This window comes from Achroia grisella, unplaced genomic scaffold (assembly GCF_030625045.1).
Source record: "Achroia grisella isolate CSIRO2021 unplaced genomic scaffold, CSIRO_AGI_Agris_v1 utg517, whole genome shotgun sequence".
In the NCBI taxonomy this organism is placed as follows: domain Eukaryota; kingdom Metazoa; phylum Arthropoda; class Insecta; order Lepidoptera; family Pyralidae; genus Achroia; species Achroia grisella.
Window position 1 is genome coordinate 899,215 of NW_026712910.1, and position 27,141 is coordinate 926,355.

At 32.2% G+C, this 27,141-nt stretch overlaps 2 protein-coding genes across 6 annotated transcripts in view; both read left to right on the plus strand.

Moving 5' to 3' along the window:
- Positions 1–27,141, plus strand: part of LOC131847263 (guanine nucleotide-binding protein G(q) subunit alpha) — a 206,907-nt gene that overhangs the window by 104,007 nt on the left and 75,759 nt on the right. The gene's annotated exons all lie outside the window — the stretch shown is intronic.
- Positions 1–27,141, plus strand: part of LOC131847262 (protein roadkill) — a 56,089-nt gene that overhangs the window by 18,400 nt on the left and 10,548 nt on the right. The window contains exons 1-3 of one of the 5 annotated variants that reach the window (XM_059196785.1): positions 4,865–5,117; positions 12,956–12,991; positions 25,384–25,552. In XM_059196785.1, the coding sequence (XP_059052768.1) occupies positions 5,104–5,117; positions 12,956–12,991; positions 25,384–25,552 (219 nt within the window). In that variant the 5' untranslated portion in view covers positions 4,865–5,103. Of the gene's footprint in view, positions 1–4,864; positions 5,118–12,955; positions 12,992–25,383; positions 25,553–27,141 lie in introns of those variants that run through there. The other 4 variants (XM_059196788.1, XM_059196787.1, XM_059196786.1 and 1 more) reach the window with 4 other exon arrangements.

Consider the following 27,141-nt stretch of genomic DNA (forward strand, 5'->3'; position numbering starts at 1 on the left):
TTTTTCAACTGTTTTTTACAGCTTAAAATTTCGGAAATATTTACAATACGTTTTGTAACTGCATGATGACAATATTAAACAAATTGGCCTTATATACAATAAAATATTGTGCGGTTTCACTAACATCTTCATTATTGTATCGTTTATTATTTAATTAATAATATATATAATATGATAAATCGGCAAAAGTTGAAACAATCCTTATTGCAGGACCGTATTTGAGAACTTTTAAATGAATAGTAATGACCTTATTGTATCCATTTTAAAAATCTAAACATAGCTTGTGGCTATTGACGTTTGTTCGATATCAATAGATGATAGTTTATGTTAAGAGCTTCGGTATTCATATCACTGCTTTTTATAAATTGCTGTTGTACTTCGTAATGATTTAACCCAAAATATTTTAGTCTAAGTCCTTATACGCTTTCTTCACGTTTTCTACCTGTATCTGGTGATTTTCTACTGCGGTTGTATTATAATGTAATAACGAATTTAAAAACATAGAGCAATGATTTGCTTTTATCGATAGAAATTATTTTTTACTTATTTGTAGAGTTTGTTTTCATTGTATTTATTTTGTAATGGTCCCCTATTCATGCTCTATTTTTTACTACACTTGTTAAGAGTTTTCTCTTACCACTTAAGAGACCAGTCTGCGCTGAATAAGTATATTGTTATAATTCGTATAGGCAGCATTTTGGGATAGTAAGAGACAGATTGTTTTTTTTTTTCGCTCTCTTTGATTTATCTAAAATCTGTGCCTCTAAATTTTCTTGTTATTAAATTTGTCGAACTTGTTATATTTTTATTCCATTCAAAATTTCAAATTCAAAAATCATATATGACATTTTAGGTGTGGAATATTTTTATTCCATTAAAATATTAACGTTTATAATTACATCGGGGCGACTTTAATTCGATTTTTTTTTTGGTTCGCCATGAATTGATCTTGCAGATCATTCACATACGGACGCTGTACATTGTATAAATTATGTTAACGTGCCTAAGATACAACTGCAAGGCAATTCAGATATATTTAGAAGTCTTAAAATATTGTAGTAAATAAATGTTTTCTATTCAGTTGTTTAAACTATCAATGTTTCATTTTTTGCACCCTACTGCCGAATGGCCATCTTAATCCAGACCTGCTTACCTTGAGATGGACTCGCGACAGATTATATATGTGTTATGTTATACTTTTTATCAATATGTTTAAACATTTAATTGTCAATTGACCCTTATTCGAAGTGAGTGCTATAGAAAGGAAAGGTCAACTCGCATTGTAAATGAGAAAGTTAATCGAGGAAAGTGTGCGCAACGGATCTGTGGCACTTGTAGCAGTTTCTAAAAATGATAATGTTTGATTAAAGAAAACATCAAACTATTTATTTGTTGTTGACTGACAAGTAACATTACCTGCCTACTGCTTTTGTAAGATAGTTAATCCTTTGTAACGTTACAACTGCGTACGTTATAATTAAGAATTTAGATTAGGTTAAAGTTGTATCAATAATGAGGAATAACGCTCTTGTTACCTTTGAACCACCAGAGTCCTTCTAAATTAATTGAATGAATGTATATTTTTCTTTTTCTCCAAAAATTTTACATTAAATACAGAGCAGAATCATACGGCGCATGCTTGACTGCCACCTTTGTCGTATAAAAAAAACTTGACAGTAGCATAATGATATAAAATTTGTATAGAACGATACCCTAAAATATATCAGAGATGTATGTATGTATGTGTATGTATGTTAGGAAATTTAAACCCCCATCTTAGATATTGTGCAGTTTAAAATAAAAGAGGCAAATATTAACAATAAATACTGTTATACCGAATTTAAAAAATGTTGTAGTTTATTTTATTTATGTATAGGTAAAAGGAAAAAGATTTGGTATACGGAGAAATGTACTTAAATAATAATAATTATTTGATTATGAAAAATATAAAGAGTACGAGTTACTTTATATTCAGGTAAATTATATATCTACGATGAGAATCTGTTAAAAAATAAATCATTTTATATACAACTAGTAGACTCGCGCAACTTTGTCTGCATTACATTTTCCGCGTTATTGAATTTTTGATAGTAGCTTCGCTTCTATTGGCATCTTGTCTATAGTCTTCTTTGATAAATGGGCTTGGAAATTCAAAATCGGATCACTTGGTACTGGTGATTACCCTGAACACCCAAACTTTATCTATTTATAATAAATAGTATAGATGTATCTCTCTCTCTCTCTTACAATGGTTACCATTTAAAACGGTAAAACTTTGTATTAGTTAATCCATTTACATATTATAACTTATTTTGAAAAAATACGGTATATGCATGTGCGATGTTAATTACATACACATTAATATGTACATTATTCATGTATGATATATTGCGGTTTTAAAAATAACATCAAAATTAAGATCAGACTTCAAGGAGAAATCAAAGATCGAATCATTCCTCTCAGGTAAGTCGCATCGAGGAATCCGGCGGCGTAAGATCCTTTTTCCTTTATAAGATCAACCCTAAAATTCCGAGCCAAGGTTGACGAGTGTTTTAGACGTCATTGAAGGGACGTAACTGGATGACATTGATATACCCTCGAAGCAACGTGTATGCCCTTACAGACATTCTGCAGTCGCATCGAATGCGCGCGTTATGTTAGTATACGTGTTTTGTTTTACTTATTTTACAAAAGTATATTTTATCTTTACGAAATGTAATAATATCAATATTATCTTTTACAATTAAAATAGATTTTTTATACATTAGTTCGTTTTTTTTTGCAATAGATACGCTCAAAAAGAATATTAATGATTTACATAGGCTGTGTTGAACTCAGATAACACGGCAAGATATACATAGCTAGTGAAAAATAATTATGATCAGTCACACTAAATGCATTTTTGTTTTATTCTTTAAATTAAAACTAAATGTTTTATTACACAAACCTATTATACATATATAGAAATACCTATATCTATTTACTGTGATCTAATGAATGAGTTTTTTTTATTATTTAATCGTCTTATTTACTTTTTTTAATATTCTTGATGTCAATTAAATAATAGTAAAATCAGATAAATAAATCTACACAAAATTTAAAATAAACTATCAGAATATTGTATTATTTTGAAAATTATAAGACAGTAACGTCGAGCGGGGCGTTCAAGGTTTTACACGGGGGCAACAACTTCTTCCTTCGTGCACTGAACCAAGTTCCAATTGCAACTGAATATTTTAGGTTTGGTACCGTAGTTGACTATAACGTTGCACAGTTTCAAAGTTTTGTCATTCTTTAATATATTGATTCGACTACTTGAAATTAGTGACAGAAAGCTCTACCAAAAATCTATCCTAGTCTGTATCTAGATAATTTGGGTAGTATTTAGATAGTATGGTTAACACACCACTTTTTATTGAATGAAAATAAAATTTAATATACGTTAATTTCTATATTTAAAAAAACGACAATACCTATAATAAAATAAATAAGTTAAAATAAACAATTTTTTTTTATATTAAATACAAGAAATAGTCTCATTTATGACATTGTTGTTATTTATCTACCTACTATGTTGTTATTAACAACTGCAATATTATATAGAGTTGCTCTAACTCCACTCACTTTTGGATGACTTGTATGGCGGATTTGAGTTTCCAATATAATATTACCCACCATAAAAGTAATACGAAAGTAAGTGTACGGCGACTCCTAAATTTTGTGATATTTTGTCACAAACTCTACATATGTTCAGTGGTTTTGTAACAATAAAAACATTGTTATACCCAAAATTACATTTCGCTAATAACTTTGTTAGTTAATAATACCTACACCGTACCCGGCTTCTAAATTACCAATTTATTTTACAATAAGTAATAACATTACATTTTGTGATATTATATGTTACGGTTATATATTTACGGTCTTGTGACAATTAATACATTGTTATATTTAAACTTGCGTTTCGCTAATAATTTTGTTAGGTTCTATATCATAATCTAACAACTACACCGTACATTCCTTATAATTAGATTTTTTGTTGGATGTTCGAATGTTTGAGCCATCCCGAGCTGACAAAGCAAAAGTGAATGTTAAAAACAACAACAATTATCGATCATGTCTTCTAGAGAAACCTCGTCAACCTTACTCTGACGGAGTATAGGTATTTAGCAATGTCAATACTTCTAGCATATTACATTGTATACAGTATATACATTCAGATATTTTTATACATTCTCATATGTGATTTTAGGTACTAAAGACAATCAATCTTTTGGTAGGTGGAAATATTTAATCTGTGCTAATGACAATTTCTTAGGACCCACGAAATTTGTAGACACGATTCCTAAGGTTGTTTTAATGATTCTTGAATATGGCGTTGGTTACTTATTTTGTGGAACGATACTAACGCAACTTGTCTGTGTGTGCCTATGTGTATATTCAATGACACTAGACTTGCTTTGGTTCATTTTCTTTTATATCTCGTCTCAAACAGGCCCACTGGATTTAGAAACTTTATTGTTTGTTAAGCTTTTATACACGACTTTTCTTAGGTATCGGCATTGATAAATAACTTTATTTTTTATTATGATTTCAACAATTCTGAGTAAATAATTTCGTTGGGAAAATAAATACAATTTATATGTATCCATATAAATATGTAGCGATCAAAACAACACCAGGCTTAAGCTTTCACTATTACAATGGAAACAGAGAAAGGGTCCGTGTTGCGCAGCTGTCCCGCGGGCGCCGGTGGTCGGGCACTGGCGCTCCGCCCTCACTGACCCCGCGCCTCCACACCGTTCTCTGCTCGGCGAGAGGAGCATTCACAATACAACATAGCGTAACCGACTCGACCCCCCAACCGCAGACTTCGCCATTCCAGTCGCCCGTCAAACGTCGAGCGTATCAAACGTCTGTCGCGGCGATAAAAAAAACTTATTAGCCATGTGGTGAAGTGAAACTGTCAAACGTGATACAATTGCGTATAGCTGTGTAGTTTGGTTTCAGTGGACACTATTAAACTTTATTGTTTGACTTGTGGTGATTTGTTTGTTCGAAGTGGTGCCACTGTTTTGGAAAATTGGATTATACGAAAGAATAATGGCCTTAGCCAGGTGAGCTATTTTGGTTGTTGGAGTCAACACGGAACTAGTTTATTTTATCATACTCATCGAAGGACTTTCCGTCGGTTGGTTTATTTGATTTAGATCATTCGTGACAGGTACGGATTATGATTACAGTTCAATATCAACAACTGATTTGGTTTTAGGGATCTTACAGCTATTGTGTTTATCTGTTAGATCCTTTAATTATTAATTACGTTATTATGGTGTGTTGGTTTCATTTGTTTTAACCGATGTCGCTACAATAAGCGAAAGTTGCTTAGCCCCGCACACGCATTTACCTTACTTTCCTTGTTGTGTAAGTTGAACATCTAACGACATGTAACAGAGGGAGCGATTTAGAAATCAAATTAATTGTTACTAACAATTATTGCTAACACTTCAAACAAGTTTCTATTTATCCGGTACTTTTGTATTATGCATCATTATTCCAAATTAACAATCTTCACTAAATCTGAAGTTAAACTTTTCTATAAATGCATAAACCATAAAATATTTTGTTTATTCTACAACTTTTCTTTACTTCATCGCACCCTTACTTGTTGTGACGCCTATGTGGCCCTACCCCAATAATGTGAACCCTTTTATATCTGAGGGTTCATTGATAAATAACTAAATATCTACATATGAATACCTACGTATTTCTGAAGGATTTAATGTACAAAAGTTAACATTTGTATTATTATTTTAGTGATGTCACTTGGTTGAGATTTTTATAGTTTTATAATAAATGCATATATTATTCGTATTATCTATTTTTTTACCGATGACTATCAAGTTAAAGAAAATAAACAAAACATGCAACTAACTTACACTGTAAAACAATAGCACCTTTAAACCAATAAGGATTTAAATATAATGTATAATATGCCTCTCTCGCTTAGAAAGCTATTGGATTCATAAGCAGGTAGAAAATATTCTGAGACCGGATAGCCTTAAGCTCGCAGTAACATTGTTCTGTTTTGCTTTTTGTTGAAAACACTCCCGACTTCTTTCGTGCTCAAACTTTTCTCTATTCATTCAAAATAACCTTGTTTATTAATTCAAATCTGATTGATAAATGATAGGTACTATTTTTGATTATAGATGAATGCTGATTTAGAACTAATAAACATAATATGAATGAATACCTGTTAGCAATTACATTTAATTACTGATAATGTGATTGGAATGACAATCAACAAAATTATATTAGTTAATGACAGTGCAGTACGTTCGAATTTTTACTTAAATCGATTCTTAACGCCTATAATGTTTTATAGTCAGACTTTATACTTACAGTGTAAAGAATTTAATAGAATAAATTTATGATTTATTATATTTTACAGTAATATATTCAAGTAGTCTCGATCATTTATTTCTCCTATTTTCTTTATTTCTAAGATATCAGTTTGAGGATAAAATAAGGATTTGAGATGCTATCCTGGGGGAGTCACCCTGCTCAAGTATAATAAGCCTATATAGCGATATTTACACTTTATTATATCATATCAATATCATTATAACATTAGGATCTTTGATAAATCATATAAGAACTATGAGATTATTGTTTGCTAAAAAAATGTGAATCGGATGTTTACTGTGGAACTTTATTATTGAAGTAAAGTGAATTATTTAAATTGACAGAATATACCTTATCATTCTCCTTGGTAAACGAGGACGGTGGGATTTAAGTACCTAATTGAGTTTAATGCTATCGCAAAATTGATTACGGGCTTTAAACCAGATGTTTCTGTTTCGATTGTGTTTCAAATAAGTTGGACGAGGTTATTTCGCAAGAATGTATCAATTTAGCCGAGGGCCGGTGAGCGTTGGGCGTTCACAAAGCTAAAGATTGCGGCCGAACCCGCTCTCAATGCTCCGTATGCTCCTGTTTCGCTGACAACGGAATGCGATAACTAAAGTGGGTTTTGGCGGCACCGACCGACGTTGTATTTCGGTTACGATAACGCTCAGTTAAACTGAAATGTCCGTTTGCTGGTTTAAATAATGAAACGTAAATCGCAAAGAATGTTGTCATTGAAAAAGATAATCTTATTTATTTTTCTCTGGCTATAATCCAAGTTCTAATAGCGTCACGAATACGCCATTTTCAGATATTTGCAGCTAATCATTAATTCGTTGTCCTTATTATGATGAAGTATGCTAATTAGTGTAATTAGTTAACAAATAATTCACCACGGTATTACATAATATATTATCATTTTTAAGTTCGCTCTTCGATGTAACCATTATGAATTTCCAGCTGTGCTTTATTATCACGTTGTGTACATAGCACAAGGCCAAGGCTATTTAAACCATTGCTGAAGAATACCTACTCGTAAAAGCGAAACATTACTTTGTAATTGTGAATAGAATTAATAACGCATGTTTGATCGACGTTTATTTACTCTTTCAAAATAGTCTTTGTAACATTATGTTGCTGTCATATTTCTTTTGGTAAAATCTTTGGTGAAACTTCATAATTTGAATAGCGTCTTTATCGATGGAAAGTGCGTCGTCGTTTCTTCTTCGGCTCGATGCGTGGCGCCTTCTCTTTTGTACGATGATCTCGATTATAGTTTCACTATCTTCACATGTTAAATCCTCTTGCTTTTCTTTTGCTTAAGCCATTTAACATGTTCCAATAATTTTAAATGTCAAGGATACGCTTATATCCATTCTATCAATACATATTGTTGTCAATCATGCCTAAAAAGGTCAAGGGATTAAAGGAATTAGTTCACTTACAACTTTTAGATATTTCTTTTGATTTAGTGCTGTATGCTGGTACATTTCTTTTAAAGAGCACTGATGATAAAGTATTAGTAATTTAGTTTCTTTATATCTAAAATACCCGAAAGGTATTTATTGTGTAAAATATTAAACAACAATTTATTTGCATAATTGTGCACTGGGCTGCATTGACAAAACTTAGAATAGTATTGCTAGATTTCGGATTGTTTTAATACATCCTGTACTGAGCTACTTTTATTTATTATATAGCCAACACAATACATTTAATAATACATTTGCTTGTACGGAAGTTATGGAACGTGAATGCAACTGCTTACAATGTGTGCACATAGTGAGCTAAGTATTAAATAACAAAAGTAGACGGTTAGCGGTGGAATATATACTTTCTAAATATATAAATAGTTATTAGTAGTGGTGTTTATATTTGTATAGGTATATTGAAATTATGGTATAATGATTAAAAGACTACCTAATAGGTTTCAAAGAGTAACATAGATCAGTAATTATTGACTATTTGAATTTCTCATCAAAATTATCCATAGGTAAATAATTAGTCATATATTCATATTTGTAAATAATTATTGGCATCGTGGCATATTCGCTACATTTAGGACGTTTAAGTAAGTGTATTTTGTTGCTATAAACAATAAAAATAAAAAATAATATACGGATTCTATAGTATATCTGTTAGTGTTTTTATTATATTACACGCCCCGTGTAATATAATAACACTAACTTGTTTAAAATTTTTATATAATAATACAGTTCTTATATTGTTAGCCATGTATGCCATACATGCCATACTTTAGTGCGAAGTTTTCTATCATTTACTTTAATGTTTAATTTAGTTTTTCATTAGAATAATGTTCATGTTATATTATAAATGGCGCTAATATTATGAATCCACGCCTTTCAAACTAAACGCTTGAGCAATAATTACATTATCGTGAAATCAGCCATATGTATGTATGTATGGCACTCAGTAAGTAGAAGGACATAGACTACTTTCTATCCCGGTCAAACATGGTCACGAAGACGAATTTTAGAGCAGAAGTTAGTAATAAATAACCCTGTACATATCCACCACATTCTATAGGGCAGGATCCATTGCCTTGTACTTTAAGGGGTTATTATATATGATAGACTTTTGTCCTTACATTGACACCGCAGTGTGTGGCAGCAGATATATTGTAACAATCAATATATTGTTGGTTAAATAGATAGATATCCGTAAGTATGTACAAACTAACAAAGTTCGCTAAATGCTTACTAGACCACAGAAAACGCCTACTTACAGTTTGTTGCCAATATATGAACAATTATTTAATGCGTTATACGAATCACAGTATAATTATAGATATATCTAGCAATATATAATTTTATCCGTGGTCGATTTAGAGCACGGTAACGTGTGGCGTTAATTTGCCGAGGGAGCAATTCGGAACGGGGACATCGCGAGTACTCCAACGTTTCATCGGAGAGTCGCGCGCGTTGACCCATTTTGTGCGTAACACGGCATGGTGCGTTAAGGAATCGATGATAATATAGGTAGCAGCCGAATCTCGAGGCCTTCACAGCGAGTACACTGATGAGTTCGAAACGGATCTGTGTCAGGGTCCTCCCCCGTACGAGCCCTGCCTGCACCCTTCGCGTCCCTCTACCTCCCACGCCACGCTAGTAATAGGCAACTCCTGTGTCGGTTGACCTGTAAACTAGAGTACTTATTTGTGTTTCGCCTTACTTACTCTTTAATGATTCAGGGTCACTCTTTTTCATCTTGTTATATTTAGCACGCGTATAATCATTCATTACTAAATAAAATACGCTGTTTTATTAATTATTTGTTCTTACATATATATCTATATAAAAACTAAGAAAATTCATTTTCGTGAGTTCAAAACATTTATAATTATTTATTATTTATTTATTTACAAAATTAGTTATTGGTTAAGTTTTGCCATCTTTAACAGATTTATGGCTGTTTCATTGAGAAGGGTGATAGCAATTGAATTTGGATAACAAGTAATAATATTTTAATGTAATAATTTTATTTACCTCATATAAATCATAATGAAGAGAATTCTTTCACCACACAAAATATGTAGGAACATTTAATCTTCATCTAGTAGTAAAATGATGATCGACCTTTGTTGCCCCGTCACCTTCGCGGCAGCTGACGACGGCGGCGTCGTCGGCATTGTCGCCTCGACGCCAATAGGAAGCTGCGCGCAGATTGCTATTGGGCTTAAGGCCATTTTCAATGCACCATCTTTTACCTTGTGCCCCTTATTGTGAGGCATGACCCAAAACCAACGAAGACCGAGCTAAGTGAAAATCGACCACGCAGCTGTAATAAATATACTCAGAAGTTGTCGATGAAACTTTCGAAAATTGTCAAATACAATGACAGTAGTAATTTTGAAAACAATATATAAACTCATGAATTACGTGCCTTAACTCAAAGATTTCTTTATTTAATTATATATGAAACTTACAAAATATATTATATGGAATGGAAGTTCTTAGGTGACCTAATGATGATGAATTTTACATTTAAATTGTGTTAGAAAGCATTTTAAGGTTTAATTGTTATAGATAAAAGTGAGAGGCAGTCTCTTAGAAAATATATACTTCTTTTTAAAGCATTTCTTATAATATGTTTTGTATGAAATTTAGATAAGGTATAGATTATATGAAATCAAATGGTTCGGCTTTCGGTTGAGAAATGATTTTGAAATATAGAAAGCAATTTTAGTTCTAAATATTTATAATAATCGTTAGGGTGTTATGACATTCACTTGATTAGTTTTAAACTCTTTCTGAATTAAATGAACTTTGATTCATTTAACTAAGAAAGAGTTTAAAACTGAATTTGTAACTTTTTTAGAATATAAAATATGGATCATAACTATTATAAATTCTAAGAATTTTTCATTTACACAACTGTCACTGCTAAGCTATCGCTGGCAAACAGCGTTAGAAGTCTCTGCTGTAAATACTCAATTCAATATTAATTGCAAAAATATTTTATAAAATTTTTCACCAATGGAATTGTGCTGGAGAGAGGAGGGGGAGTTCATTTTATTTCTATAAAATTAAATAAGTGAATTAGTAAGACCAAAGATTTGTACATCATTCAACTTAAATAAAAAAAAATACTACATCAATTAAAAAGGAAGTGATGTCAGTTATGCGTGCCCTAAATTTGATTTAGACATCGTTAAAGTAGAACAGAATGTCAAATTCAAGGTTAACCGAACAAACTTATTTTAAACAGTAAAATTTTGCGTTAACTTTAATTGTAGACGCCTCGCCTTGAAAATGTATATCTTTTGTGAAAATTAACTTTTGTTTCGCGTATTCTCAATCTTTGGTGCTGTCGTCGGTAAACTTACAACGGTATCAATACTAAATATTATTGTATGTAAATACTTTCAGAAAATGTTTTATTTCTCAATTTTCAAACATTTTAACATCCTCTTTATCTAGTGTTTCTTAATCCACACAGTGTATATAGAAATACTAGACGTGTACGTCCGCCTGGTTATGCGTACGGCCTCAACCGAGTTTTGTCGATGCTTTCTCGAGCGGCGAACCAGGTCGCGTTCTCGATGTCCGATGCTGGCTGCTTGCTACCTATAGCTACGGAGCACCGATGCCAACCAGCATCTCGACGAGCTTGACGAACACACACCAACACATTTATACACCCACTACAATTAGTGTGTATTGCAATGAATGTGTCAGGGCTACAAAATAATTTACAATAACACTAAACTACCTATCAATACATTGGACTGCTGATTAATATTTGTTTTAAATACCAGAAGGTTATAGTACTATATAACTGCGGTATAAAGAGGGTGTTTATATTCATAATCACTAACACTAACTGGACATTGAATCTGCTAGATAGATTTCAATGTAATTGACAGCGACGACCCTCACATGTGTTCCAGGAAGTAGTCTCCTACAATTTATATTAGGCTGAAGTCAAGGTCTTGCCAATCATTTCAGCCATCTAGTTACTTGTAGTTCTAGGACAATAAAATTTGAGGCCAAATGACTGAGTAAGGCCTTTTTCAATACCAGTCTTAAAAGGCTACTGTATAGACTATGCTTTTCTGTTGACTATGCCTATGACGATTGTAAACGTCTTTTATCCAAATTCAACGATTGCAGATGCTGGTGTAGCATTTTTTAAATCGGTGTGTTTAATTTACTTTCCTTTGCATGTCTACTTATATCTGGTTTATCTTTATTAGTACTCATTACAAATACTAAAATTTATATTTTCATTGACTTGATACCTGTTTGCATATTCATGGTAAAACAATGTGGAACATAGTGCAATAGGGCCGAGGCGACACAGTTTCTTGTTTATTTAATAAATCAATTTGTCCTAGTTAGATTAACGCCTTAACATAGCGATATACGGTGCGACTGATTTTTTTATTCCATTTCATATCAAATGTTAATTTATTATTTCATCTTTCATTATTTGACCGGTCTGTAATGGTCTGACGTATTAGGCGACGTATTGTACATATAACTTAAGTATGTAAACTCTTGCTCACATCACTCCTTATAGCTTGAACATTGTCAAGTACTATTTTCATAGTTTCAATATAATCTCAAACAAGCGTATGACTATATTATGTACATTTTATTTTCTCAGAAATACTTTAAATAATCCATAAATGCGACTGTTTTTTTATTACAAACAGATTTCTTATGGCAACACTGTATCCTCATAGTTTCCTGTAAATACATTCCTGCTTAAAATATTAGTGTTTGTACAGCTTGCTTGTACAAATGCTATTTTAACAGTATATCTAGATAGAATATAGTAGTATATCAGTTAACATGTTTACCACTTGAACCGCTCGGCTCTTGTGCGTACAGTTTCTGAATTGGTCGTACGTCCTCGGCCTCGCTCATTTGCTTCCGCCTTGTTGCTTATCCTCGCTCTACCGATGCCCATGATAATCTTTTGTATTGCGAGCCTTGATCCTAGTAGACCTTACAAGCATGTACCATGTCGTTTGATTTTTTTTATTTGTATTATATCAACGTTTTGATTTCCTTTCTAGGTATAATCAGCAAACTGCCCGCTCCTCTTGGTTAAAGTACGTAATACTTTTAATTATATTTCATAGCATATTTTGGTATTACATTTTAAACTAATTTATTTCCGGATAGCGTCATGTGAGTAAGAGTTAATAGTTATCTTTACACTAACGTTCGTTTATTAGGCCACGTGCAAACAGGTAGGCGTGCGTGCGTCGACGTCACACCTCTAGCCTATGAAGGTCGTGACGTAACAAGTCTCACAATTCAGTCTGTGTCGATCCATCGCTCGATTCCTCACGAGGCCAAACGTTCTACTAAGCGACAGCGGAGGTTAGCCGTGCTTTTATATTTCCGTCTCTGTTCCACAACCTCAAGATTATCGCATTGAAAAAAGGAGGAATCGAATATTTAATAATCAAGAAACACTGTTTTACACCCAATACCAGGAAATAATATTAAAAATAATAAATAACATCTTTTTAAATTACAAACAGCCTATAAATATGTTTACTGTTGTCGAATTTGCACCATCAGAAAACAATCATTATTGACCTCACTTTGGTTTACGTACGTATCTATCTGTTTTTAATTGGTTACTGTTTTTCAGTACGAGTACTTCCTATATGTATTAAAAATTAAGAAAATGCTCTTACAAGGACTCGTGCTCAGAAGTGAGACAATAATGAAATACATTTATGTTGATGAATAAGAATAATGATAATACTTTTGATAACTGTACAATCTACATAGATTCGATATATTATATCGAATCTATGTAGATTGTACAGTTGTTGCCTGATCTATCTGTCTTGGAGCTATGCCAATATTCTTGTGGAACTAGTGTTATCTAAAACCCATGTCTACGAGCGTCACCTTTTTACTTAATACTCATTGATTACTGCTACCAGAACTCAAATATTTATTTATTTAATATTGCACTTTAAAAAATTGTACAATTTGGCGAGCTTAATGCCATATAGCATTTTCTACCAGCTAACTATTAGGTAAGAACAGAAAGCGATTGATGGGCAGTGGTGGGAAAGAACTAACCTATAATTTTACCTAACATAGGTAAATCGGTAAATATTATATAGATTCCTTACTTGCCTGATTTCTTTCTATTTAATTTAATGAGTATATCTTTCTATTGAATTTAATGAGAAAGTATATCGTTATCTCTGTGGTGCTGATCATGTATTTTCTACTTAATTGTTCATGAATGCAGTTGCTAGAGAAAGTTCTTGTAACTCCTTTAGCATTCCGTACCAATAATCCTTGGAGAAGTTAAGAAAGTCACTCGCTTTGTTAAAATTAATTTGAGTAATTTGTAGGCGGATTTTCTTTGTGATGTAAACTACATGACCTATCGATAGTGTGTACAATTCCCATATAATACAAACTCTCAAAGACATACACATTGTGATAATGCTTATAGTGGTCTAGACGGTTTTCTATTACACTTAATATAAGGTCACGTTTCTTCCATTAGGGTGGGATGAACTGTAACAATAATATTCCTTTCCAAACCTAGCAAACTTGTGCTTCCCCTGCATTCATCTATTGATAAACATTCGTTAATTACGGATGTTTTCTTATAGTTTCGTGTAATGATAAGATAAAGACCCATGTGGACGAAAACTAAAACCTTTATTTTTGGCCAATTCTCGGCTGGGAAGATTTATTGATTTTATTTTTTACCTCTTTGTATTGAGATTTAAAATTGAACCTATATTTGCTAGAGCTTTGGTGAAAACTGCATTCAATTCCATGTAGTAGTAGTTTTTACGCGAATCATGTACGAACATATTAAGAGACAAACATAAATTTTAAACCTACTGTTTTGGCTTCTATTCCCTCGATGTATTTTTTTTTATATCTGTAACCTATTGCGTCCCACTGCAAGTTTGTTCCTGCTTTAGTAATATTTTACTGATTGAGGTCGAAGCCAGAACGAACTGTCATAGACATTGCACAGTGGATTGACTCTTATAACATCTTTCCCTTTTCAAAGTCAAGTTCGTAATTCTAATGTTTCCAAGTTCATAAATTTATTATTAAAATTATATTTTATCTCCGTTACGTTTCGTTTTATATCGCCTTTATAGTCATAATAACATAGTATAAGTAGATGCAATATACATACAAAAATTTTAGTATTACTATATCTTGTACCGTAATAAAGATATAAGAGATACTATTCTGGCCTTATTGAAAATTTACTGTTGATTATTACTAAGTTACATGATGGGATCGCAACAGTAAATTTTCAAATAAAATAATCTCGTATTTATTTATTAGTTTTGTCCCAATATTGACTTTTATATTATCTAGTCATTTACATAATATATTATGTCATATTAAACTACTAATTAATTTGTACGTATAAAAGTGTTTTACAGTAAAGAAGGAAAACCTTTGAATGCAAATAATATCAATTTTGGCTGTTCTGTTATTGAATATTTATATTTATCTTTCAATGTCAAAACGATAACAGAATATAAATATTTATTAATCTCATATTCTATCAATTCATATACTACTCTTTAGGTACCTGTTTACTGTGTAATGAATATATCACTATTCACAAGTATGAAGTGTTATATAGTAAACTAGCGACCCGACCCCGCTTCTCACGAGTGTTTATTATTGTGGACATATTTCTCTTTAATAAAGTGACTTTATATACGGGAAATATTTAAAATCGGTTGTTTTTTTTTAGTTTATCCATTACAAACTAAAATAAAAGCCTTTCTTCACAATATTAGTGAAGTTAAGTATTGTTATTATCTCTGGTTAGAAGTTACTATAATAAAAATACAACATATTATTTTTATTATAGTAACTTTAAAAATAACATTCAATTCTAATTATATATTTAATTTGATTGATTTGATTTTTGACGTATATATTTACATATGTCTATATATAAATACTTACTTATCTTTAGGAATATTATTTTTAATGAAAAACTTATGCCTACTCCTAATAATAGGATAAATTATGAGACAATGATGATGATACTGATTTTTTTGTCAATAACAATAGACATGAAGAGCTTTGCAGTTAAAGCTTTGCATAATATTAAATAAAAGATTGAGGTATAAGACTTCAATCTTTTTTTTGTAGTATACATAATTAATTGACCAGTTATATTTTTTTTTATTTAAAACAGTATTTTTAAACTGGAAATTATTATCGTTTCTTTAATAAGTCAAGGTCTTTTTTTTATAAAAAATAATATGTTTTCTACGAAACCACACGGGGCTTCAAAAGTTGATTTTTTTTATTATAAAATAAAGATTGAAGTGGGATTACAAATTGACAAACGTGTGATTACAAATTAATTATAAGATGACATAAAAAAATAGTATAATTGAGACCGTATTTATTCCCTTTCGAAGTTGGTTGAAAATTGTGGAGATTGGAAGATTCACACACGTCGGGAACGTGTGCGTCCGCATGTCACACAGTGCTTACCTCGGTCACCTTGTATGTCCCCGTACATCGGTCGGACGAATAGAGGTGGCGCCTAGTTCCGCGTTCGCGTAAATCTATTACAAGTACCATCTATATCTAAGTAGTATTATTAGTGTTTATTTATAATACTCACTTACATAAGGTAATCATTTCAATCCATATCAATTGTAATCATAGCCTCTGTTTTAAAAGTGTTTTAAAATTAAATACGAGAGTTCGACATGAGATCTAACGTGTGAATAAATAAAAAGAATTCATTAGAAAGTGAGGTTTTTACGTATAATGAGGATTATTTTATGCACCTTGGAATGACACCTACCTACTACTGCAAGTACCTACTGCAAGTGTTAAAAATCGCCTGCAAACAGGAGGTATGTCCTTGCGTAGTAATGGACCTCAAAAAATATACTTACTTTGATATTAGAATGTCTTATTTTGTTTTGCTCTTACATTACTGCCTCCATAATATTAAGTTTTATCTCTGCTAAATAGGTACCTACGAGGATTATATAAAAGATGTATTTTATTCATCTTTTTCGCAATTATGAATCGCGATGAGTTCTCGAATAGTTCAGATTATTTGGAGCAGTAAACATAGAATAGTGATCTACTCTGTACTACAGATACTTTAACATAAATATTAAATATTCTTGCTGTTTTAAAAAAAATAGAACTAAGACTTATGTGTTAGGACCACCCACAGACACAATAACAATATTTAGCTTTTCCTCCCTTGTGCAGAATAAACATTGAAGTCAAAGGAATGACTTAGTATAGGGAAGTTAGTTTTCCATTTTGCGAAACAATTGGTTTTGACATTGAGATGTTATTGTTACATATTGCAACGGACTATGAGACGATGACGACTTCTACGGCCTTGGATATATCGTGTGTTTGATTCACACGTCACACCTATTAATTTGTTGTTCGCCACCTATTTAAATACTTATATTATGAGCATTTGCAAGGTAATGAAATTATTCGAAATTTTTACTTTCAAATTGTTATTCAGTTTACATGATAACATACTGCAATAACAATAACAGTATTTACAAAATATTTTTGAATATATTATATTCATTTATTGATGGAAACCTCGACTATTCAAATTCCCAAGTTAAATTATAACTTTTATTTGTTTATAGGCGAATTGTATTACGTTAATTCATACTGAGAATCTAGCTAACCCAAATCTTATTTTGAAAATTAAGATTTGGGTTTTATTTATTTTTTTATAAAATAAAAGTAACTTAACTGACCGTTTTGGATGATTTGTTATGTTATACTAGACCACATTGCTCTGACATCTGTTTTATAATAAGCACATTTATTCAATATTTTCTGGTATTCCATTGAGGCTAAAGTATGTATGTGAATTCAATGTCAATTCCATGTTATAAAGATATTTAATGGGTCGACGCTAGAGAAACAACGCAATCACACCTAATTTTGAAACAAATAATTTGTCCCGATGATTTTGACTAACAGATATTAATTAATTAAGTTTTTGTGTATAGTAGCTTGTAAAACTATTAATATTTGAGAGAAATGTGTATAATATTACAGACTTTCTCTTAAATATACTAAAATATTAATTAGTTATTTAGTAAATATATATATATATAATCTTTAGACAAGATCTGAAAATATTTATAAATCTCCTAAATCCTTTTCGTAATTGTGAAACTTGAACAAACTATATAAATAATAACCCTTGGAGAGGTTGTCATAACAACTGAGGTTATTCTGGCTGTTACCTCGTGAATATAAATTCTTATAAATACGTTCTCAAAATGAAGAATATACGCATAGCCATGCAGTAAAGTTGATAAACTTGAATGTTATTGTTGAATGACATTTATGTGACATCTCTGTTGACTGTTCAACTACATGTTCCTCGGGCAGTAATAGTTCCTACAACCGTTGACAAGATATACAAGTGTGTATTGTCTATTAATATTGTATTCTGCACCTCTTTTATCACTTTGTCACGTACGAGATAAATTATGGGTGGACTGTAATCAGCACTAGATATAGTATAAATATGTCGCGTATCATACCTATTCAGTCATCAGAAATGGCATGTTATGTTTATTTTAGTTAGTATTTAAACGTTGCCTTTGTACAGGATTAGTCGTAACGGATATACTAATCCAAAAACCAGGAAGAGTACTGTATGAAACTGAACCATTTCATCCAGAAAATTTGAAGGAATCTGAAAACAAGATTAATTTATTTCTCTCGATGTCTCTTTGAATGTGTGCTACGTCACTGCGTAGTATGCATATATTTTATTTTTACTAGTTATTAGCCGTGAATTAGTCTGCTTATTTTGTAAATAAATATTAGCCTATGTCGGTCCTCGCGGTACACTATCTTTTCGTCAAATTTTAATTATGCTAAGTTTAACAGTTTAGTCTTAAAAAGGACAGAGAGACTTACATTTAGAATATGGAGCCATGCTCCATAATAATTTCTTCTAAAATTATTTCTTTACAATCTAATACGAATGCAATGCTATCGTCATATCATTTTTTTAAATTGTGATGATGAAATACTAGAATATATCATTCAAAAGACGGTTAGGACAACTGAAACGTGCTTTAAAATAGATCAGCGACATAATTTAGGTATTATAACTTCTACAGTTACATATAATATGTTAAACATCATAGCATTAGTAATACAACAGCATTGATGCATTTACTAAGTGACCTTTCGTAATACTCGTGGTTCAGTTGAACGGATATAACACAGTACATGCATTATTACAGTGTCCACGAGTCATCATTTACCCGACCTGCTTTAAACACAAAGATAGTCATGTCCTCGCCACTACTTAAAACATCTTTGCCCCTACTATAATTATTCTCAATGTTCACTGGGAGATACATATCGTATGATCCATAAACTCTTAGTCATTCTTATTTCAAAGTATAATAAACTTATAACAAGTAAACTATTACTTATAATTACTTTATGGTTTATGTATATATTACTTTTTTACTAGCAGATCCTACGACTTCGTAACAACATAACTTCTGTATTTGCAGATCGATTGCAATAAAACATTTTATACATTAGTGAAAACCGCATCAAATAGTTTAATCCTCGTGTGAGATTAATAACAACAACGTACAAACAAAAATTGAAAGAAAACAATTTTTGTTATTTAAGTCGATAAAGTCCCCTAATAACAGTTTTTCTCTTATTAATTTTAATCTTTCATGTACAGGCAGCTATATTTATATTTTTTTATATATATAGATAATAAAAAAATATGGATGGTTGCAGTAAACAATATGTCCTTCAGAACAAACCAGTCGAGGACCCTATTATGTCGGGTCGTCCTCAGGGCGTCTGACTCACAGTCATAGCATTGCAGGCGCAGTAAAGAGGGCATTGCTCACTTGGTTACTCCCCTCTTGGCTCGCCTGCTGCATCAACGGCCACCGATTGAAAAATAAACTACTCATGTGGCATATCACTACGTTCATTGTCCATACGTCCTTATTCTGATTCTATTGTCTCACACTTGTCCGTCCTTTTATTATTGATTGCAAATTTATAACTGCATTGTCAACCTTTTCTGTACTAGAAACATAATAAAGTTCGTAACCCAATTGCGGTTTAAATACGTCTTTATTAAAATTCATTAATTACAATACAAAACACATGTAAAGTTTGTTTTGGACTCACTCATTAAAGGTTCCGGACGTGTATATTAACTATTTTAAATAAATTTATTTTCACGTACATTGCTGTACGTAAAAATATTAATAATGTTTAGAAAAAAAATCTATTTAGGGTTTCTTTATTTACATAAAATTTGATTTCAACTTTATTGATGTATATTTGTCAATTTCCATATAATTTCTATTACGGCCACTTAGGATAGATAAGTCAGTTGATATGTAGTTTCAGCAGAGCAGCAGAAGAAAAGCTGTATATATAATTATATTTTCAAATACATACATTCGATGTACAATGAACGCTAATTATAATTCAAAAATATTAGTAGTTTAGCATTAAGACAATCGCGCCGGACGAAGTTGGCACTATAAAGGACATTTACATTTAGACTCTACCTTACATACTCTATCTTGATAATACACACATAGAAATCACCACACCACACGTAGTCACTAATTATTATATCTCTTCCTTTTGAACTGATGTTAGGTTAGGTTAAGGTTAAGGTATATAATAACAGTAACATCTCGATGCTTGCGGTGCGGTTCAGGAAGGTGTGTTATGTCTTCAATGCTGTAAGCATTAGCTAAATACCATACCTTATCCAGTACCACACCCTACCCATCAAAATGTTGCCTGTAGTGCAAAAAGTTATGTTAGGTAGTAAATTTACTATAAAAGTTAGTATTAAGATTACTTGTTGTACGTTGCCCTCGAGCTTTGCTTGCCAGTTTTCTCACGTTTATTAAAGTTGATCAAATAGATTAAAATTCATTCAGTACAAACCTCGCTACGTAGTTTACATTTGTTATCACCCGTACGGGCTGTTTATCTTCAATAGATAACAAATGTGCTAAGGTACAGTGATTTGCTAAAAAAGAAAGGTATAACCACATATATAAATTAAGATTAATATTCCGATTCCAACGATGCAGTGAAACAACACGCCGAGAGTGAACTTTAAATATAGAAGAGGATGCCAGCAGGTCGGATGACATCTATAATAAGACCACGGGAGACCAATGATATGTACTCAACGTGAATATTGCTCAAGCTTTTACGGGTTATTGACATTTCCAGCACCACAACTCACTTGTTTAGATTAAGTTTAATTATCTAAATTCAACAGTAATTAATATATTTTTATAAGTAATATACTCAAGTAATCTGGGTCTACAACTCTATATTTTATATATATTATAATATACTATATTATACTGTGCACTTCAATGAATATAGAATGAATCTATACATTTTATCATGATTTCATCTCGATTATAACATGTTTATCTAACATCACCTGTTTTACATGGAAAAATTCTCTCAAGCTAAATATGAAGTACTTGCTTCATTCGGAAAATATTAAATATGGTATATGTTCATTTGAAATTATTTACCTTATTCAAATGCTGAAACATTTATTCTAATAATCAGTGGTTTCCAGACTACCTTCCGTATACAGGGCGTATAATTATTGCCCTCTCAATTAGTATACATATTTCATTACAAAGAATGGCACAAAGTCAGTTGCATCATGACGTGAAGTCTGTTTTCAGTGCACAGAAACTTAGTATTGTTTTTGTACTCCAAATACAAGATTGTAAATGAATAATTTCAAATACACAAATTATAATACAAATTCTTACTTGGAAAATAGAAAAAGAACCATTGCACATAATGACTATCTTAATTTTAATAGTCACTTCGTTTACAAATAACTAGAACTTTATTCGAATTATAATAAGCCGTATACCGTGAGTGGTCTTGTTAAAATTTAATAATGTTTAAATAAAACTATTTCTTCAACGACGTCAATGGATAGATACTGCCTCTATCATTACGACTATCGCTTACCATTAAACTGCAGAATTATTTGATGCATAGGTTAATTTCCAATAAAATATATTATAGTTATTTAGATATAGGGTTTTTATTAAAATTTCAGTAAAATTTTAGTTTGTGCATTATTGAATAATTATGCTATGTCTACTTTAAATTCTATGGTCTATTGTACATTTGATTTGAATGGGATTCAGTATCGCGAAAAAAGGTTGCAGATCGCATATTAATATTTTGGCACAGTGTTAAATTACCATGAAATTCTTATCTCCCTTACTGAAACTTGTCATTGGGATTTCTGATTAATATGATTGTGACCCGCTTTCGCATGCTAAAAGTATCATGCGTGATGTGATGAATCATCTATTGTTAATCGTCATAGGAGCGGTTTACTGAGACCAAATGTAGGTCGGGCCGCTCCATTTGCCACAGTGGCAAATTGTTGATCGACCTCGGACGACTCATTGCGCGTACGATAACATATCTACAGAGCTGTAACAAAAAGATGCTTTAACTGTACAAAGTTTTCCATTATGTATAAAAGCAATTAATCATTCCGTCTAATTCACAAGCAGCCTATTTCTTATCATAACCAATATAATTTGTGATATGCATTAAAATGATAATGTTTATCTTTTTCAGTTTCCTTCTTAAGAACACTAAAGTAATTTAAAGTAAGCAATAAGTAAATGCAGTTTTTATATGCCCATATAACAAAACTTTATGTTGAAAGTATTCTAGGTTATTGATAAAACCTATTTTCCTTTTATGTTTATTTGGTTTCTGCCCCATCAGTGCAAGACTCGGCTCTCCATCGGCGCTGGCAGTTTCTGGGTCGCACCGATTAATTCACTTAGCCTACTTTTATTTACTGTTGTGACACTTTATGTTTGACATAATTTCATTCGTATGTTTAATTTTCATTCTTTTCAAAGTCATTTCTTTCTTTTCAATGTTTTTAAAAAGCTTTTACATTCTTTTTATGTCAGTGTTTAAATGTAAATTAGGAAAGTTCTGAATTAGTACATACACCAATTTTATAATACCTAGAAGAATTTTAGTTTAAAGTAGTTTGTCGATGTCAGGTCTGTTATAATATAATAGAATAACTTAAGAACAGTAATCAATAACTTATTACTTTTCACTTAAACATCTCAACTTAAAATTGATTAATTTTAAAAAGAAGATTATGTAATGTGATCGTGGCTAAATTTACACCAACACAGAAGTATAGAAATGAAAATGACAGCCTCGGTGGTCTAGTGGTTTAGCACACCGCTTTACTATCCGATGGTCGTGGGTTCGATTCCTCGCACGGTACAAACATTTTGTATACATGAGTATGACTGTTTGTATCGGTCTGGCTGTTTTCTATGTATAATATGTATTTATTTAAAAAAAAAACGTATCCATGTATTTATATCAGTTGTCTGGTGCCCATAACACAAGCTCTGCTTAGCTTGGGACTAGATGGCGTGTGAATTGTCCTGAAATATTATAATTATTATTATTAATTTGTAACTGCTAAGTAAAATTGAATTAAATATTCAAAATAAAGACGTTATTAACATTTATTTTAATAGGACTATAGTACAGCATATTTATATGCATATATAAGCATGGTTTAAAGTTCCATTACTAAAATTCCTATAGCGATAATTAGGACATAAAATATCCATTATTAAGCTTTGTCTTTTTCGGGGTCTGACCTTAGTGATGTAATACTGACTAGCTATTTCGGCTAATCAAACCCTCGGTATATTTCTGAATCTGTCTTTGTTGAGGAATCCGGAGAATCCTTCCGTAAGGTTATAAAAGATATATACCTATACCCTAAATGTCAAACTTTTGACCTGTGCAGTCTCTGCGTTGACAGATCAGACAGCCTGTCGGTATAAGTGTTTTTTAATTTATAGAATACTCGTAATGTGATGGTCATCCGCAATGCTGATACCGTGTGTGATACACCTTCACGCAAAGCGAACGCACGGTTGCCGTGAGCGGATGCAGTGCGGTGATGAAACTGACACAGATTCTAACGCGTATTTGGTAATCGAACTACAGCTCGTGAAAGTCTTGCAGGACGGCCATATCTCGCGTATTGTATACGTCCCACTTGTGATACTCTCGACATTTTGACGGCACCAAAACCCAAATGATATTTGTAACTAACTCTTTCGCTGAGTCGTCATTGTTCATGCATCTGTCATTGCGTACGACGTACCTAGTACGTAAATGTGCTAGTATGTATTGTGCTCGCGTCCCAGATTTGGGAAGCGAAACTGCGATCGTTGATTGGCGAATTACGACGTTGCTACATTTTCGCCTTGCATTCAATTCCATGAGAAATTACAAAGTGTTGCCTTTCGGCCAGTAGGTCACCCGCAAGTATTTTCGTCATTAACCTGTTACGTCGAATATATATTTATAAACGTATAATATTCAATTATTATACTACAAATGAATAAGACGTCTTATAAATTCAACTTGTATGTTATAGTTGATTTACCTAAAATCTATATCTGAATACCACGTATTTTAATAATGGTGCTGTGACTAGGTGATAGGGTTAATCCCAATTGAATTTTAATTTAATATTTGTGTTTAAGTAATTAATGGGTAACTTTATTTTCATCTCATGATGTGCATCTTGAGGTACTTATTACTTAAGTTTAATTTTTAATATAAAATATAAAATAACGTTAACATTGACATTACCAGTTTGCATGTAATAACTGTTATGTTATAACATTCAAAAAGTAATTGTTGCCATTTTATTATGTACAATAACATATTAAAGCAGTTTAGTCTAACTATTTCCATGCAGTTATTTTGTAGTTGTATTGCATTTGAGGTACTCAAATATATAATAATTTTCCTGTATACGAAATTTATTCTAATCCGTTCAGTCGTATATAGGTGATTTAATAAAAATACATAGAACATACTCGATGTCATTATAAATTTTCGTAAGTAGCGACGAAGATATTTTAGCCTACTGCCGCTGTTGGCCATGAAATTCCTTCGGCACTGCTATTTAGTCCTTATTTCCAGTTACGTCTTTTAAATTTTTTTTTCTGTATCTGGAATGACAATGAAACCCACCTGATGCTAAGTGGCAACCATGGCACTGCTTGTATATATGTCGATACACAAACAATACAACAGGTGCCTCTAGTAGCAAACATGCTTTGGCATTGTCATTTCAAAGAAGAAACAAATGTTGCTTTCGTATCCTGTAATTTAGTGAAATTGTGTTTCGGTTGGCCTTATCTCACTCTTCAACCGAAATACATCTCACAAACCAAGCTGCAGAGCGGCTGAATTAAGGAAGACTGATCATAGATATAATCTAATACCTAAAAACAAATTTTCATGGCCAATTTGGTTGAAAACTATATGAGCTTGCAACTTATAATCGTTGGTATCGTTGTTGCAGGCTCGGGTCGGGCAGCGAGTGCGGCGGTGGAGGGTCGGGCGGCGGCGCGCCCGCTCCACAGTCGGCGCGCGTGTCCTCAAACGGCGCCGGCGGGATGGCGGTGAGCCGCGTGCCCAGCCCGTTACACGACGGGAACACCCCCGTCGCAGAAAACTGGTGCTTCACACAGGTATGATACAAGGATGATTTGTATCAGTGGGCCTAGGGACCATATGGTCTCTTATATCAAACTTACAAAATTCGTACTCTCACTTTATAATAAATCCAGCTGCAATAAGTATTAAGCCAAGTTCTGAACGACATTACTTTAAATAGGTGATATGATCAATTTTTTTATAGATGTTTATGAAAATTTTTATTTATTATGTAATTATTTTTTTAATAAATAGATATACATTTTATTTAAGTTATCTATCCTGATTGCTACTGCTGATGACCGCTCATTAACAAAATACCAAATATGACAATTAATACAAATTTTATTTATATTATCGACCTCGAAAATATCGAAGTATCGGTGGACTCCCATCGGGTACATCAAATAAGTGGTCGTAAAGCTCAACTCCATGGCCGACCGATGTCGTAAATAAAATACGACTCGTCTGATGTGGAGCTACTGCTTGGCGATAAGGGCCGTTATCGGTGAACTTGAAATGTTACGCGTACGCAGATTGTGTTAATGTATTTAATGAACAAGGAAGTATAAACTGGGTATATTTACATTTATGTTTGATGTACTTACATATCTACATAACACGCGAACACGCCTAATACTCAAAGTGTGGAGGTGACTGATGCGTCACGTTGCCGAGCTAACTATACATGTAATTGTGGTATGCGGTCATCGGAAGACGACGACGGTCTACACGTTTCTGCGTCAAAGAAACGTGCGATTTTAATAACAACTAACCTATAACTCATCTCTTCTGTTGGTCGTTATCATGTGAATCGGTTACATAACATGTATGTACGTACGTGGTCATATTCAACTATACAATAATTCAGAACAAAATTCATAAGATCATATTTTTAAAAAACTCTAACATTTTTTCTTGTAATAATTTTATTAACAGTTAATGTGATGTGAAAAGGTACAATCATTGACCTGTTAAAATAATGTGTTATATTAACAGTTTCAATAACGTTATGTACTGATAGATTGGCCGGTTGTCTGGTCATCGTTCAGAACAATCGGAACGACCGTTGGTCGACTTAGCCACCGACCTGGTATTACCTTTTTTGATGCTTTTTGCCGAAAATTCTATTTAGTTCACGGACGGTAACGGTATTTTTACTTGTTGCACGACCCAGCTATAGCACGTATATTTATTAAGGTCTCTGCTCGAAGTTTTTCTATTTCGGCAAGTTGATGATCTTACAAAGACCGTTACTAACGGAATGAATTCTTAAATCTATGTTTAACTATCGACCTTACCTCCTTAAATTAATGCGAAAATTATTAGATCAAAGCTGTGTTATGTTTGAACCTCGACACGTGTGGTCAGGCAACGCCTCTCTTCCAATACACGTGCCATGCGATAACCATTCTTTTCATTACTTAGAAACGCGGTGACAGTAAACTATACTTGTTATTGCTTTAATTAATACTGTACAAATCCATTTACAACTAGTCTTAATAGAATTAATTGGAAGTGCTTTTATACTAAATATGGTAGAGATAGAGTAAATAAATACTTCCATTTTTATAGTTTCGAGCTCACCAGGTACTTATTGCAAATATATATTATTATAAAAAAA